Raw genomic sequence first — 17,675 nt, forward strand, 5'->3', positions numbered from 1 at the left:
ACTTAATTTAGGAAATAAATGTAGCTTTATATTGATTCACTCCGATTTTCTATGAAGCAAAAAGAAATTGCAAAAAAAAGTGATTTAATATTTTCATATAAGTAAACAATACCCCCCTAGTGTGAAAGTCTTTGTAATATCTATGTTGTATGTCAATGTATACACAAATGTTAGTACAAATTTTGTTGATTTTTTTTCTTTTTTAATTTGAATGCACCTCAATGGAAAGATGTGGTTTTGAGCCTCTAAGCGCCCCCTAGAGGAGGAGCTCTGTCTCACACCAGCCGCCCCAGTGAACCGAATGAGATCCCAAAGGATAGTTCACCCAAAAATAAAAATGTTGTTCCAAACATGTATGAGTTCATTTCTTCTGTTGAACACAAAAGAAGATATTTTAAAGAATGTTGTTGACTAAAGGGTTGATGCCACCCATTGATAACTTCAATAGTAGCAACAAAAATATTTCATTTTACTCTGGAGGTTAACTGTCTGCTTATCAACATTCTTTAAACTATCATCTTTTGTGTTTAGGAAATAAACTAATACAGGTTTGGAACAATTTGAGGGTAAGAAATTTTATTTTGGGGTGAACTATCCCTTTAAAGACACAGGCAAGAGTCAGATTAATCAGTACCGTGTCTCCTAATACAATAAATTGTTGGTCTTTTCCTCATTTATGCGAGTTTGAATTAAAAGGATCTGCCAAAATGTTTAAAAGTTTCAGAAAGTTCATGCATTAAAGATCTGGACTACCGTTTATCCAAAAACAACAACAATAATGATATTATTCATTATAAATATAATATTATAAAATATATTTTTAATTATAGAAAAATAATGATTTTTTTCTTAAATAAATTATTATTGGGTTTCCTTACATTGTTTATAAAAAACAATGCAATATTCATATAGTGCATACCTACAAGACTAAACTACATTTAATTTGTAGCCCTCAAACCGTATTCACTTTATAGCCCTTAATCCTGTAATTGTGGACAAATGTGGGCACAGAGGACTCAGGTGTAATCCTAATTTTTATTTATTATAAATGTTATATTACTGTCTTCATAAAGTTTTGTCAATCCATTTATGGTGTTTTTTTCTTTTCTTTTTGGGGTATTTTTGAATTTATTTACTTCAAAAAGTACCATATTTTCTATGTAAATTATGCTTATTTTTATGTTTTATTTTTTTAACTACATTAAAATATCATTCCAATAAGTTCTTAGAGCTAAAACCTAAAGATGAAGTGACTTTGCCATCACCTGGTGTCTTATTTTGGCTTATTTTAGAATGCTCTAAATTACAGTTTTTCCCATTCATTTCTATGGGTGCCCATTTTTAACCCAAACACAAGATTAATGAGTTTTTTTCACCCACTTAACATTGTAGAATTGAGTAAAAAAAAAAATTGTGTGTGTTCAGGAGGCAAACTTAGGAAAAGTAGCCAAGTCTTGTACCGCTCAGATCAAGAGAAGTATTTTTAAAAAAATAAATCAAAACTATTTTGCCCACATTTGTCCAGAATACGGTTTTAGGGTTAAAGATAGTCTCTGATGTTGATTAATATTCTTTAATTTGTCCACTCTGCCCTCTGCTGGACACTCTTCTTCAAACGGCAATATTTATATGAGCTTTTATGCAGATTATAGGAACATTTATAAACACAAAAGAAGAAAGAAGCAAAACAGTTTTTGATTTCACAACCAATAAAATTTATTCAATTATATATTACAAATATGTACATCCTCATGTAACAAGTAAATATTAAAATAGACATATTTTTAGAACCATCGTTCAAAAGGCATTACGTTGTAAAAAATAGGTTTCGTTGTGATCTCACATTAAAACTGTAAAAGTAAGGGTATTTTTTTTTCCTATTGAGAAACCACAACAAACTTTTTCATTTTTTTTTTTTTTTAAATGTGCGCAAGACACAAGAGACGACACGCAGGAAGTGGATGTTACTAACAGACACGAGAATGGCGTAAAAGAACCAGGACCACTTCAGTAAACCTCACCACGGTACAACTTTTCAGAAAGGGACGAACCTGCGAAAGCATGCACATTATAGAAATCACAAGTCAAAAAACATCGGCTTTGATGGATGTCAAAGGGATAAAAGAGGAATAAAAAAAAAATAAAAATAAAATAAAATAAACCTAAACAGAAAAAGCATTTCAAAACACATGCTTAAAGAGTTAAGCAAACATCAACAGCAACAACAACGAAGAACTTCAATGTAAAAACAACTTTGGTCCATTAAACATTAGACAAAACAAAGTTTACAATCAAAATATTTATTACTTAAACTTTTTCCCGTCCTCTCAGTTTTCTTTCATTTTTTTTTACAAGTTAAAAACAATAATTACATGGCTATTTACAAATGCACAATCAGTATGTATAAAATAAGTTAAAAAATGAGGAGCACAATCTATACATAATCTATGAACACTCACTGTAGAAACATGTTGGACTGAGATCTCTTTCTGAACAGAGGACGGAAATCTCTCTGGCTTCCCGACGGTGGTCTTCACCCTCCGGACGCTGGTTTTCCGACTCTTCGTTGACCCGCGGCCTACCGTTCTGGATGGCGGACCTCGGGGTTAAGTGCGTTTTAGTATATAGGCCTGCAGTCTAAAGTCGGCCGATCTGACCAGAACTAGAACAGCAAACACAGACTGAACCGGTGCAGCGCTCGTTTTCTTTTTCGAAATCTGGAGAGTCTGTGACACACAAACACACACGCGCGCGCTCACACATACACACACACACCTCCAAATCAAGTGCTTCGTGTTTATCACCCTGACATCATCACTTGTCATGGTCCGACCGCTACGAAACGTTACGTCGTCTCCTTCTCTCGTCACCGGGTCATATCGGTGTCAGGTCGAAGTCGTCGTTGACCTCTACGAGAGGGATGTAGAATTCGGGGATCTCGAAGATGCTGGTCGACTTGTAAGTGGCGGGATCCAGTTCCTGCAGTTTTAGCTGCCACTCCAGCCGCTGAACCGCGTTTAACGCCGCTGCTTCGTGCTGCTGACGCATCAAGAGACAAGTCTGGAGAAAACAGAGATGTGCGACAGTTCAGATAGGTTAGCTTAAAGGAGTAGTTCACTTTTAAAAAACTTTTTCTGATAATTTACTCGCCCCCATGTCATCCAAGATGTCCATGTCTTTCTTTCTTCAGTTGAAAAGAAATTAAGGTTTTTGATGAAAACATTCCATATAATGGACTTCAATGGGGTCCAAACGGTTCAAGGTCAAAAAGACAGTTTCAGTGCAAACTGTTCAAAAGGTTCCAACCAGACGATGAATAAGGGTCTTATCAAGCGAAACGATCGCTCAGTTTAAGTTTTATAAGCTCAAATTCGTCGCCTTGAAACGAATCATTTCCAGAATCAACTTGTTCATTTCGTTCGTTGAATGAACCAAATGGCACCAAAAAAGATCCGTTCATTTTGATAAACGAGTTCGAACAGGAGAGACACAAACGGACAGAGCATGGCGAGCATTTGAGCTTATAAAACTTAAACTTAGTTATTATTTTTTTTAAATGAGCGATCGTTTCGCTTGATAAGACCCTTATTCATCGTCTGGTGTCGTTTAAAGCTGCACTGAAACTCTCATTTAGACCTTGAACCGTTTGGACCCCATTGAAGTCCATTATATGGAGAAAATCCTGAAATGTTTTCATCAAAAACCTTAATTTCTTTTCGACTGAAGAAAGAAAGACATGGACATCTTGGAAGACACGGGGGCGAGTAAATTATCAGCAAAAGCTTTTTTAAAAGTGAACTACTCCTTTAACACTGCTTTTTTTTTTTAATGTGTCGTGTGCGTTCGGGCCAAACAGCGAACACTAACGTCACGGATAGTCCCTATAGTGCTGGTTTAGACACGACTCTAAAGTAGGAGCTAAATAAGTTCCTTCAAAAGGAGTTCCCAAAACTAAAATCATTCCAACTTCCTGCGCGGAAAAAACACGCCAAAGACCGGGAACTTCCGCCAATAGTTCTAGGTAGGGATGCGCGGTATACCGGTATTGCAAAAATACCGGTATATAATTAATTTAAAACGGTACAATATCATCATTTTGTTAAATTCGGTATTTGATGAGCTGCTTTTCCGAAGTTCTCCACTAGGCGGCAGTGCGCTACCGAAACTGACGCAAGTCACGCGAAACTGGCAAACGAAGGAACACGGTGGAAATAAAGCTTTTTCATTTGGGTTTTTACACGCCCGAAATTATTAAATAGAGAGAGCAGTATTAGTGAAATAAGGCATTACTTTGCCTACTAAAGTAATGAGAATAGTGTAGACACAGACCTCAATGAACCACTCTGCAAACTTTGCTTTCAATAATGTGTTGCCATGGAAGGCAACACATCAAATCTGCCAAAGCGCTCGTCAGTTGCTCATCCTGACTTGTTCAAGAGATCGACTGGTGAGTTCATCATTCAACTGATTTAATTTAGACTTTTATTGAACACTGAACAGCGCACATACCTAAGAGCTTATCAATTAAATATGATATGGTAAACACGAAAGCTCAAATCTTCTTGCATGACACGCTATACCAATTCAGTTTACGTCTCATGATCTCAGTTTACGTCTCATGATCTCATTTTTGCAATTTATTTCAAACAAATATACTCATTTAATTTAAATTAATAAAGCATAAAAGTGATAAATGAATGGCATTACTGAGGCTGTGGCGAAGAGAGAGAGAGAGGGTAGTAATATAAATATTAATAATATTAGCCTACAATTAAGCTATATTTGTCAACATTCATTAAGGAACCTGGCCTAACAATATAGCATTGATTAATCTTTTAGATCAATCAGTAATAAAATGACCTAAAAATGTAATATCCTAATATATGTTTAGCATCATAACATTACTTTTTGCAATGCATTATATGCATAATATGAGCCCAAACACAAACAGTAACCAAACCAAGATGAATAAATGCAATAAATGTTGATAATTCTCTGTTGATGCATGACAGCTAATGGTTTACGTCATTTCATTATTCTATTATGTTAATCTATTATATTAACCTATTTTAATTGTGTAATATCAGTGGTTTTCCCAAATCAAAATTTTACCTACACATAATTTTATTTTTAAAAAATTTTAAAAGTTTTTTTTTTTTTTTTTGGGGGGGGGGGGTACTTTTCTTTGCACATATGGTAGTTGAGAGTTTCAAGCAGTGTTTAATAAAATTGTTTCAATTCACTTAAATTTAGACTCTTTTTTTCCGACTGTGGTATCGATTTAGTATCGATACCGAGGTATTAGGTTCTGGTATCGTACCGAAGCCAAAATTGTGGTATCGAGCCATCCCTAGTTCTAGGAACTATGAAAGTGAGAAAGCCCCTAATTTCTGAGTGTCATTGCATTAGACAACAAAACTTCATCTGTTTTTCAGAACTTCATTTCTATTTAAAGGGGACATATTATGCTCTTTTACAATGTCTTGATTTTGTTTTTAGGTTCAACAAGTATTTTGCCACTTTTCCATGATATGTCTTACAGATTCTGGTTGTTTTGTATCGTTTGTTTAATTTAATTTGACTGTTTTTGCTATTAGGACATCTAACTTGGACTGTTAAAATGTTCAGACTGTTAAATTGAATGTCTGTTTTTGTACCTTCAGCTTGTCAAACTTGTCGTCTACATCCTGAAGCCAAGACATAAACTGCCTTGCATTGAACCGATCTCTAACAGAGGTCTTCCCATCATCACCCTGAAATGTAAAAAAAAAAAAAATTAGTAAATATGAACCGTACTGTATATGGAAAGACAATTTTCGGAGGATTTAAAATAATTTTTTTGTTTTTAAACAAGTTTTAAACAACTATCTTTATTGACAGGGTTTGTGGTCTGATGTTGATTACAGAAAATGTTTGTTAAAAAAATTCAATTATTCCATAAAAATGTGTTAAAGGTTAAAATGTGTTAAAAATAAATAAAAAATAAAAAAAATGTGTTAAAGGGATAGTTCACCTCAAAATGAAAATTCTGTCCGTAATTACTCTCCCTCATGTTGTTCAACCCCGTAAGACTTTCGTTCATCTTCAAAACACAAATTAAGATATTTCTGATTAAATCTGAGAGCTGGATCCCTCCTCCATAGGCTTCTAAAGGGATCGAAACTTGCCGGCCCAGAAAAGTTATTAAAGACATCGTTAAAATAGTCAGAGTGACTACAGTGGCTCAACTTTAAGTTTATCAAACGACAATAAACTGTAATTACTGACAGAATTTTCATTTTGGGGTGAACTACCCCTTTAAGAGCTATAAAGTTGTCTCGATTTATCAACAATTGCCGTGTTTGGATTTTTAATTAATGTGAATTGTCATTTATATACATCAAGTAACAGTGTTTGGTTTAAAAGTCCTTATTTCCCTTCAAAATAATGTCCTAATAATGTGGCCACTCACCTGGACGTCCTGGGGCATGTTATATACTTCGGCATCCAATAGGACTGTACAGGCACTGAATGGAAGCGTCTGATTGGCTAGTGTTCTTGCAGCCCGGTAATGAACTCTCAAAACCTCCTGCTCATTGGATACAATCAGCTTTTCCTAGAAGAGCAAACACCTCAGTCATTCAATCAGGTCATCTTTACTGCTCTGACTTACAGATTGATGTTCAGTAAATTCAGTATATTTTTATACTGCTTCCATTTACCCTTTCGATGCTGTGCTGCAGTCTTAGCTTCATCCGTACCACCTCTTGCTGTTTGAACATCTCCTTCAGTGGTTCAAGTAGAGACGGAGGTGGCGTTATCTACAAGAGCAAACAGTATGGTGAGACTTTATATTTTAGCATTAAGGCCCGTACACACCGGGACGAATATCAGCGCGCGTTATTCGTCAGTGTTTTTTGTGTTCACACCCAAGCAATTATCGCTGACGATGAGCCGAGTGAACATGCAAATTCATTCCCTGACATTAGATGGCGCCAATTTGCTTCGCAATTCCACTCTATATCACTTTTTATTTATCAAGATGTTGTAGTCGCTGTCGCGTTTGTCATATAGTTCTTTATGTTCTAGCACCAACGAGAACAGCAGCTCTACATTTATCTTCCTTGTCTTATTTCTTCCTGGCTGTGTAGACGGCGACGCTACTTGACGTATATCTTCTTCGCCGTCGGATTTAGGGCTGGGTAATAAATATCGATTTCTCGATATTAATCGATTCTCATTTTTACGAACCGATATCGATTCTTAAATCTCAAGAATCGATTAGTCATCCTGTTTTATTTGAATGAATGGAACATTGTATCGCGGCTGCGCGCATCCAAAAAAAAAAAAAAAATCACAATAATCTTTGTCCTTTGTTACTATTGATATGAAACAAAGTCTTAATTTTCAAATTACGTCCATTTTCTTTAGAAATTCAAAAACATAAATAACGTTTTGGCGCTGTGGCGTGAGATCGCTCTGGCGCAGCTCTAGAGAAACAGCAGCGCTGATCTCTCTTCCGGCTTAATAATACCAGTCACAGCGCGAAATAAACATGAATGAGCATCTGAAAGTGTGTTAAAAGATAGAGTACAACTTATCGAAATCCGGATCATGTCACATTGATTCGCTCAATCAGCGTTTCAACCGTGGAAAGACGTCAGTTAAACAGCTTGTAATCAATGAATCGTCATATTTACCTCAGAAAACCCACATCAACTCGTTAGTCAGCTAGAAAAAATAACTCTAGAGAGGAGCATTTTGCTAAATATATATATATGCCTTATAATCTTAATGATATTAATAATTAAAATCTAAAATATTTAATGCATATTTGAATAAATCTGGCAAGTTTTTATGGCAGCCACCATTTAAATGTTTAAATTTCATATAATCTTCTTATTATAAAAATAAATAAGTGTAATTTAAGTGTTTGTATAGCTAAAAAACAGTTAATTATTACCTTCATATTAGGCTAATGAAGTCTATAGGCTACAACTGGACTCCCATAGTTTACAGCATTAGTTAAAAGATTTGATTTCCTTGTGAAAATTTGCCATTTATTGTAACTGATATCCAAAATAATCGATATTGAATCGGAATTGAAATCGAATTGCAAGCTTGCGATTCGAAATCGAATCGAATTATGAAATTTGTGTCAACCCAGCCCTAGTTGGATGTGTGCTCGGCAAGACCGTTTTGTGTTTGAGCGCCCCCAAGTTGTGTTTTACTGTAACTTCAGAAGCTCCAAACACGTGAGCAAAAGCGGCAATTGGTCGGATAGTTTTTGACGCAGCACGCCAAACTAAAAAAAACGAACCCGAGGCGTTTTTTTTTTTTAAATAACGTTTTTACACGTTGGTGTGCACGCTCACATTAGCGCCTTTTGTTTAGTCGCAAGGCGTTAAACGTTGGTTAAAATTCGTCCCGGTGTGAACAGGCCTTTAGTTTCATTTCATTGAGTATTTGTTACAATCATGACTTTCACAGAACGGAAGTGGCGGCAAAGCTTACCGTTGGGATACAGAGTTTGCTGAGAGGGTTTCCATCCAGCAAATAGGACCCGTTAAACGTCACATATTCGTCGTAGTACTGAGGTGCTTGAGGAATGACACTACAAAGTACTTTCCTCTTCTCCTCAATCTTCTTGCGAATGTGCAAGTACTCATAATATGGGTTTGCTCTCTCCGTCTGGTACGGCTGGATCTCCTCAAGCTTCAATGCATCTACGATTGCCGCTAAGGACTGTTGCGCCTTTTCTTTGACCTGCTGAGCCGTAAGGTTCATTTGGGCCGGAGGTGAAACCCTATGCATCTTTCGTTTCCTTGGATGGGTCGCCTGCATATCAGCTTCTTCTTCAAGGAGTCGGACTTTGGCTCTGGCCCCAGATGTATCGCAATCTCTCTCCGTGATGGATATCGGGGAGGAACTTCCCGACGTCGCCCCACTGTGCGGATCCGCCTGATTATCGGGATCGACAGTCGCACTGCTTTGAGCCTGTTCTTCAAGATCAGATTTCACAGGCTTCTCCTCGACAGCAAGTTGGTCTGAAGTCTCTGCATCAGCCTTTGTTTCAGACAGAGCTTGTGTCGTTGCACCTTCTTCTGAAGACACCCCATCCAATTCTGTGATTCGGTTCTTGTCCAAAACATCTTCAGACAGCTCCATGGGCTCCTCAGGGACCCTTTCTGGACTAACACAGCGAGACACATTTGTAATCGAAGCTGGCTCGTGTTTCTCTGGTTGAGCGTCAACTGTATCCAATGGCTCACTGGAGATCTTTGAGATACTTTCGTCTTGCACAACCGGATCACCCTTTTCGGCATCTTCTTGGACACTGGTTGTTCTCAGCAGTGGTTTAGTTGTTTCTTCAGAGATCGATCTACAAGAACCAATAGATGGACTTGGAGTGCTTGTCCAACCTGATTTGGTGAGGTTTTCCACTACTATGGGTTTCTCTCTTTGCTCGGTGCTCAAACTAGAGTCTGCCGTCAATGTCTGTTCGCTACTGGAAACGGGGGCAGTTTCCCATTGCTGGCTACTTGAATGCAAAGGTGAACTGGCATCAGAAGGATTTTGTGTGTGAGAAGATGCTTGTGAAGATTCCTCTGTCATTACGGGACCAGGGACATCAGGCGGACCAAGACTTGCATGCTCAGTGTTGCAAGACCTGCTCTTCTCTTGCAAATGGGTCTGAAACACACTGTTAGCCTGTTTGAGGCTACCAAGGTCTTTTGCGGTAGACTCTCGCAAGTTTGGTGAAGGTTGAACTTGACCAACAGGTGTGACGTCTTCAATTTCATTACTAGTCAGACTTTCCCTTTCTGGAAGCGCACTTTGACTGCCCTGGGTTTCCTGAACAGGGGACATGCTAATCTCAACTTGTTCGCTGCTTGGGTGCGAGACAATACTGATCATCTGAGACTCTTCTGTCGATCTTGTTTCAGCTGGTGACACCTTGGCTTCTTCATCCAAAATAGCCCTTAAGCATGGGGACGCATGCCTGCTTGATAATGATGTGCGATTGCAGAGAGCAGTTTCGGGAAGACTGCTGGTATCTTTATCGTGAAGAGTAGGTGATCTGGAGGACTGTAAAACGAGGGAAGACTGCAGGGAATCTGACGCTTCCATGTTCGCATCAGAATCATATTCAGTTGGTTTAGGCGTCAATGTGGTTGCGTGACAGGAATCTTCTGAACTTGCCACGGAAACCATGGACACTGATCTTGACATGAGGCCAGATTTTTCACTCTCTGGTCTTGGAGATCGGTTAAGATTGTTTTCCATCACTGGACCATTCTTTCCCAAGGTTTTTGCATCTACTGAGAGCGTTCTTCCACTGGTGGCATCTTTCAAGATCTTCTCGCGATGCACATCTGACGCTTCCGAGCTCTTCGACCGAGTTAGTTCCTTGGTTACACAAGGCTCACTGGACAAAGAGGACGTTTTTGTTTTCTCCTTGCTTTTCTGTTTCGCAGGATCAGTCCCTGGACGCTGCTTTAGCCGCTCCCGTTCCTTCTGCTTGATTTTCTCCAAGTGCTTCCTATGCCACTGTTCGATTTCCTGGTCCTTGAGACTGAGCATGCGTTCAAAGCTGGTCTTCATGAGGTCATCGTTCACCAACCTCTTTTCTTTGGGACGAGTATCCTTTAGAGTAGGCGCGACCTTAGATTTGGAGTCCACTTCACTTGGTTTCGTCTTGCCAATTTTGCCATCCCTGTTCAGCTGGGATCGATCTTTTTCCTTTTCCTTGTGTCGGTCTCGATGCCTTTCAGACTCCCGGTCCCTCTCTCTTCGATCTCTGTCTTTCTCCGGAGGCTTGGTCACCTCTTCTTTCGATTTAGACGAAGCGACCTTATTGTTCTCACAAACGTAGCCTTTCTTCTCTTCCAATAACAACTTTAGATTGGAGTAGGATGAGGAAGAGGGGGTGGTCTCTTTTGATTTCTCTTTTTTCCTCTTGTCAGAGTCTTTTTCTTTACTGCGGTCAGATTTTCCATGATCAGTGGTTTTCTCGGGGGCTTTTCCTTTCTTTTCCGAACTCGCTTTATCTTTGTGGTCACCAGAAGAGTGCTCTTTCTCAGCTCTTTTGTCGAGCTTGTCCTTATTCTTCTTGTTCTCGTCATGCTTTTTCACCAAAGACGTTGCTTTGAGCCTTTCACTCTCTTTATGGCTCTTGTCATTGGGTGAATGTGATACGTTTGTTAATTTCTCCTTTTCTTTCCATCGATCTGTAGAGTTGTGAAGTTCAGGCTTGTCAGCTAAATGTTCAGATTTTACTTTCTTGTCTTTATCCGCATGTTTCTTGTCAGACTCCCGGTCTTTTGTCGGTGGCCGCTTATCAGTTTTCTCGCGAGGGATCTTCTCTGGAGACTCCAGCTGATCTTGGTCTGCTGAATTGACAGTAATTGGTTTATCATCTTCTTCTTCTTTCACTCCTAAACTGTGCAGTGAGCTGTCAGGAATTCGGCCAGAGCCAAGACCCTCAGTCCGATCTTCAACTTCATCTCCTTTTCCATCCTTTACACGCTCCTCTTTTTTCTCCTTTTTAATGGTCTTGTCCTTATCTCGCTCCTCTTTTGGCCTCCTGTCTTTACTGCTGCTACTGCTCGAATGTTTGTCTTTTGACGCCCCCCGTTCCTCTTTAACAGGCGATGAGTCTGAGGATTTCAGTGGAGATCCGCCAGCAAGCAGCTCACATTTGCCTGTGAGATCTTCGTTTTCATCACTTTTGAAGAAGTTCTCCTTCCAAAACTCCCGATCAAACTCCATGTTCCTATGTCCGTCCTTGCGTGGCTCTTTCTGCCGGTGGCGATTCCTCTCGGCCTCGTGCTCCTTCCTGTACTTTTCTTTCTCCTTGTGTTTCAGCTTGTGCTTTTTTACCACTTTTCCGTCTTTGTCGGTCTTCCTGAAGACGGCCTCAGAACTGTCTATGCTGTTGCTTAGACTACTGTCTTTGAAAGGACTGGAACTGCCATCATCTCCATCTAAGTTAGGCTCCTTGTGGTGATGCTTGCTCTTTTCTTTGTGCTTGCAGCTCTTACTGCTAGAACCTTCTGTGCAGAAGTCGGACTCTGTGTAGTGGTTGTATTTGACGCCGTCCCCTGGACAGGATCCATCGCCGATAGAAACACAAGTCTTGGCGTTCTCCTGTTTCAGAGGGGTTGTCTGCTTGTCAGTTTGGCTGTGGTTCAGCTTAGGGGACTTGACTACGGACAGGTGAAAGAGGTGGACCGATGTGTCATCCTTTGCACTGAATGACATTTTAAATGAATCTTCTTCCCTGACGCCCTTGTCAGTATTGTCAGACACAGTCGCCGAAGTAAACAGAATAGACTTGCTGTTCTCTTTCCCTTCTTCTCGGACTTCTTGGTTCTCCTTGTTTTTGCTTTGGCTCTTGTTCTTTTTCTTTTGTTTTCCTTTTTCTTTCTGTTCCACTGGCGTGAGAGTCAAGCTTTCTTTCTTCGATCTGTGACCATCCACACTGACCGACCTGGTAGGCGAGCTCCTTCTTTCCGTCGGCACCTCGGCTTCGTCGCTCGAACTGTCTGAAGTGCAGTAGATACGGGACGCCTTTGTTTTTTTAGACTTGCACACCACCGTTGACTGGTCGCTTTTGCTGCCTTGTTTGGAAGTATAGTGGTTCCTTTCCTTCTCCTCCTTCTCCTTTTGCCGTAGCTCTCGCCTTAAGATGTGTCGGTCGTTAAGTGCCTTACTGAGGTCCTCCTCCTCTTCCTCATCCTTGAACTCGTATTCATCCAGCCCCGACATGGACGACGAAGCCTTCACTGTTGTCGATTTACTGTCAGAGTCCTTTTCAGCGTCCGAGTACTCCATGTTCTCGTCTACACTGGATGGATTCACCGACGGTGGGTCCTCTGATTCTGTGAATTACAAAATAATAGAAAAAGAGAATTAATATAATGCTATTAAATGTTGAGGTGAATGCAAGAAAGCGCAAACTAGTTGATTTTAGTTTACTTCAGGCCAAGGGTACTATTGCTTTAAAATGGAAGAAAACCCAAGATGACCTAACTAGGATGATTAAAGTCATCTTCTTTGGTCAAGTCCAATTTTTAACTCAGTTCTTGTAATCCAGCAAAACAAACAATGGCTCTGGTAAAATAGTAGAATTAAACTACAAAATGTCAGGCTGTGTGCTGTAATATTAAAATGTATATTTTATGTGTTTTATGGTTTAGTGTTGTTCTGGATGTCTTGTAATGTGCATCTCATTATCTTCATTTTTTAATTGTTTATTTGTTTCCTACCCATTATTCGGTTTATTTTGTTGTCTTTATGTTCAAACAAAAAAATTTGGGAAAAAAAAAATGTAATGCTATTAAATCAAAAATAAAATAATTAAAAGACATATCTGTGTTTAAATAAATACTAATCTCAGTAATGCATAAGCAGAACTAGTTACAATTGTAAAAAGGCTCAACCAACATTTATTTAACCAGTTTATTTAAAGTACTTAATAAAGAATGAATGTCTGAGGTAACCAATAGAACAAAAAAAAAAAACCTTGAAACTGAACGTATGTATAATTCTTTAGGTCAAACTAATAGAAAAAATCTCCAAATTTTGCAACAATGTTGTTTGGATAAAAATCTTGACAATTTGTCAGTCCGTTTTCCTATTGACTGGGCATTTACAGAAAGATAAAAACAATCGATCATATGACCGACGGGAGTGCCGTGCTCTACTGTTTTAACTAGCCATTCTTTGTTCATTAATTAAACAATTTTTTTGGCTTGAACGCAATGTAAGTCGCTTTGTATTTATTTTTTTTTGCTTAACCCTATTCAATTTTATTCTAAAACAATTTTTTTTTGAGTCGCTTTGTATAAAAGCACGTGACAAATGCAGAGATGTCAAATACGCTAAATATTAGAAATAAATATTCCTCCAAATGGGTTAATAAAACTAAATTATAGTTAGAGAACACTTAAAACTATTTAGAAAATGGATATGACTGGATATGCATGCCGAAAAAGTTGACAGCCCTTGAGAAAGAAAAGTTCAAAAGAAATACCAATAGCAACAGCAGTGGCAAACGTCTCTGTACCTGAAGAGCTCTCTTCTGCTTCTGAAAGCGGGATCTCTCCCTTGAGTAATTGCTCAAGCTCCTGAGAGTCAGCAACATCAACGGGTCTCTCCCCTCTCTTGTTGGCCTGGAAGGCATTGCCTCCGTGACGCAAGAGCAGCTTCACAATCTATGAAAATAGACAATATAGATTATCAGAAAGATTCACAAATGCTTGCAACAGATATTAGTCAACTTTGAGTGTATCGTCATCAATGTTTAACATAAGTGTGCTGTAAGTATCAGTAGGTTGATCACTAGCTGTAAATGGCATGATTTAAAGTAAAACGCACATCTTTGTGTCCGCTGCTGGAGGCGTCATGAAGCGGAGTGTCGTCATCCAATCCTTGCGTGTTCACTTCCGCTCCTGCACCAATCAGAACCTTCGCCACATCATAGTAACCAAGGTTACAAGCTTCATGGAGAGGCGTCCAACCTGAAGGAAAAAAAAATATATATATATATATATATCGAACTGGTTTGAGCTCATGTGAATCTTCAATTGGACAACTGCTTAATCCTATAAAGCCAAATTTCTACTGCCTCTAAATTATACCAACATGATTAAAACTTTGCTGAAGTCCCAGGACTGCAGATGAAAATTAGCCTCTGGCTAAAAGGGGTTTAAATCTATCCCATGCTAAAAATGTGCAATGTGTCAAATCTAGTGAAAATTATTATCAGAAAACAACCAAAATTAGGTATTCCAGTTGTAGGGAAAAAGAAAAATTAATTTAGAAAAAACTACAAAAAACCTACAGGTTTCTTCAAGTTAAAATCAAGTCTTTTAAAGACCAATTATATAAAAAATGAATACCTATTTCACGTCCCTACCACCAAAGAAAAACTAAATCCTTGAACTTGTGTTCATTTATTTTTTAAATGTGGAATGGGTAAAAGATAAAAAGCCAATCAGGTGTGAAAAAATAAAAAACATTTCAGTCGGCCACAAGAAAGTTTGCCGAACAATGTTAAGTTTTTTTTTTTTTAAATTAGCTACTTAGAGAGAGACCCCTGAACAATAAACATCAAAAATCATAATAATCATGGTTGACAAATAACAAAATACGGAGAAGTTCCATACAATTTTAAGGCCTAGACATCAAAATTCAAGTCTTTTTAAGGTATTATTTCCAAATGAATAAATTTAATGCTTTTAAGGCTTTTTAAGACCCCGCGGGAATCCTGTGATGTGATGACCTTCTTGAAATTACTCTATTATATATATATATATTTTTTGCCTGTTTCTAGTATACCACAATCTGGGGCACATGAAGACATGCAGGGCTCAGATAACCAAATTACAAGCAATAGCACAAATAAATACACTAGAACAAAAGACAAATTAAATAATCAGTGCTTTTCAGGTTTTTCAGGTAGGTCTAACATAATTTTTCAGCCACAGAAATAAAACAAATAAAAAAGTAAATAGCGGTTGCATTATATGTTTTGAAAGTATATACGTTTTTAAAGCATTTAAATATCATCTTACCAAGACATTATTATTAGGAGATACTTATGCTGATATTTATGTAGATTCCACATTTGAAATATTGATTTATTGATTCTATATTATTTTAGAATTTGTAAACTGTTACCAAATCAAATTACATGATTAAGACGATTATTTAATTCCATAACACATGAAAATAAACAACAGACAGCTTGTTATCAGGTGATGCAATCCTGTAAATGTGCATAAAACACACAGTCTCACCTGCGAAATCTTTGACGTTCACATCTGCGCCGAGGCCGATGAGTTCCTTCACCTGCTTGACGTCCCCTCGGATGGCGGCCATGTGCAGGGGAGTCTCCCCTCTCTCGTTTCGTTTGTTCACTTTGTCCTTCTGCCGTGTGGACGAGCTGCTAGCGATCTTCTTCTGCACCGCCGGAGATTGAGAGGGGTGGTTCGGTGTGGTATCTGAGATTACAGAGAACGCCACAGACATTTGGTTTATCTGAATTGTCAATCTGACCTGACTAGACTACAAAAGAAAGCGAGCGCTCTGATAACAAATGACTACAGCATAACTCGCTGATCATAAATAAACTGGTGGCTGAAATAATTACTAAAATTAACTAACATTTCCAATAATTTTAAAAGTTTCAAAAACTATTTAGTTTTAGTTAGGTGATAGTTTATTTATATTTTTTTTCCCTTTTTTTATTTCATTTTTTTATTTATATTTTTATGCAATTTATTATTTACGATGTGTATAAACATAGGTAAATAAGTATGCTGTTTTTGTTTTTTGGTGTGTAGAAAGAAATAGATCAAGATGTTCAGTCAACAGGTTAATTAGTTAATGAATTATTAAAAAGTAGTGAAGATGGGTTAGGATTGAATAAGCTTATGCTTCTTCCTACTCCTTTTCGGACATGAATAAGTTAAAATAGTTTTTTGTTATTAATTTTTATTATGATTGTTTTTTTGTTTGTTTTTTACATGTTCGAAATAAAAACTTTTCATTCATTCATTCACTCAATGGTTGAAATAAAGCTGAAATAAACTAAAATATAAATATTTGATGAAAAACTAGTAAGTCGAAGTACTTTAATCACTAAAACTAAAATTGAAAAACATAAATCTAAATAGAAATATTAGAAACAAATCAAAATGATTTGCTGTATTATAAAACAATTGCGAATATTGCAATTTATGTGTATCTATTAATATATGTGTATATTCAATAATTATTTTGTATATATTTGTGGACTGAGGCAATCTAGATGCTATTTTTCTTTTTTTTTCCTATTTTTGGTTGTTCATATAACTTCAAAAATGTTAATAAAATAATAATAATAAAAAAGGAAACAAATAAAAATGGCAAAAGCATATAACTATAAAAATAATAATATAAAAAAACTATTTTATATTTTATTTAAAGTTTCTCAAAATGCATTGCATAGAAACAACCATGACAAAACAGTAAGCAAACACACATATCACAGTCTAAAAGCTCATTTAAAATATTAATACATACTATAAAAGTACATAAACAAAACAATAAATACTGAAAATATTTATAAACTCCATATAAATATCCTTGTAATTTTTAAATACTGGCTTTTGACATGAACAAATAAAATTCAGGAGATAAGGATGGTCTACTAAACAAAATATCAGTGACAACTTTTACCTCAGTGTAAAACAACAACCCGATGTTTAGCGATTAAAAAAAAAAAAACTAAATCAGAAAAAACTAATTTCCTACCTGGACTGTTGTCTCTCGCCGTCATCTGCATGACCAGTGCCATTTGCTTTCGCTCTGATAAAGGGTAGCCGAACAAAATATTCACAGGGGTCGACTTCTTAGTCCCTGGCTCCTTCTTAACTTTCTTCTTATCTGGAACATCTTTGTCTGCCGCAAACAAGAGAAAGGATGAACAGAGCATGAGCACAGCTCTCCTCTTGCATTCATGCACCTCAGTTCCTGAAAATGTCAACGTCTGATGCAATTTATGCCCTTTAAACAAACAGCTGGAGGAATTGCAATGGAAACGTTCCAGCCTGACAGACACATGCATTACCCATCTAACACTGTTCCCATGAGTCTCTGTGCGCTATTGAAAGGCATGCCATTAGAACAGATGCAGCTGTTAAACC

General features: G+C 37.5%; 2 protein-coding genes across 3 annotated transcripts in view; both read right to left on the reverse strand.

Moving 5' to 3' along the window:
* Nucleotides 1-3,171, reverse strand: part of hsd11b1lb (hydroxysteroid (11-beta) dehydrogenase 1-like b) — a 178,975-nt gene extending 175,804 nt beyond the window's left edge. Inside the window, exon 1 of the mRNA XM_089131535.1 lies at nt 3,151-3,171. The gene's annotated coding sequence lies outside the window, so the exon portion shown is untranslated. The remainder of the gene's footprint in view (nt 1-3,150) is intronic.
* The window catches only part of ankrd12 (ankyrin repeat domain 12), a 58,337-nt gene continuing 42,458 nt past the window's right edge, over nt 1,797-17,675 (reverse strand). For both annotated transcript variants that reach the window (XM_039649185.2, XM_039649176.2), the window contains 9 exons: nt 17,284-17,430; nt 15,786-15,989; nt 14,362-14,504; nt 14,051-14,198; nt 8,494-12,863; nt 6,702-6,800; nt 6,452-6,595; nt 5,658-5,753; nt 1,797-3,060 (listed from right to left, as the gene is read on the reverse strand). In XM_039649185.2, coding sequence (XP_039505119.2) covers nt 2,875-3,060; nt 5,658-5,753; nt 6,452-6,595; nt 6,702-6,800; nt 8,494-12,863; nt 14,051-14,198; nt 14,362-14,504; nt 15,786-15,989; nt 17,284-17,430 — 5,537 coding nt within the window. In that variant the 3' untranslated portion in view covers nt 1,797-2,874. The remainder of the gene's footprint in view (nt 3,061-5,657; nt 5,754-6,451; nt 6,596-6,701; nt 6,801-8,493; nt 12,864-14,050; nt 14,199-14,361; nt 14,505-15,785; nt 15,990-17,283; nt 17,431-17,675) is intronic.

Source organism: Pimephales promelas, chromosome 5 (genome assembly GCF_988280905.1).
Source record: "Pimephales promelas chromosome 5, fPimPro1.hap1.1, whole genome shotgun sequence".
Classification (NCBI taxonomy): domain Eukaryota; kingdom Metazoa; phylum Chordata; class Actinopteri; order Cypriniformes; family Leuciscidae; genus Pimephales; species Pimephales promelas.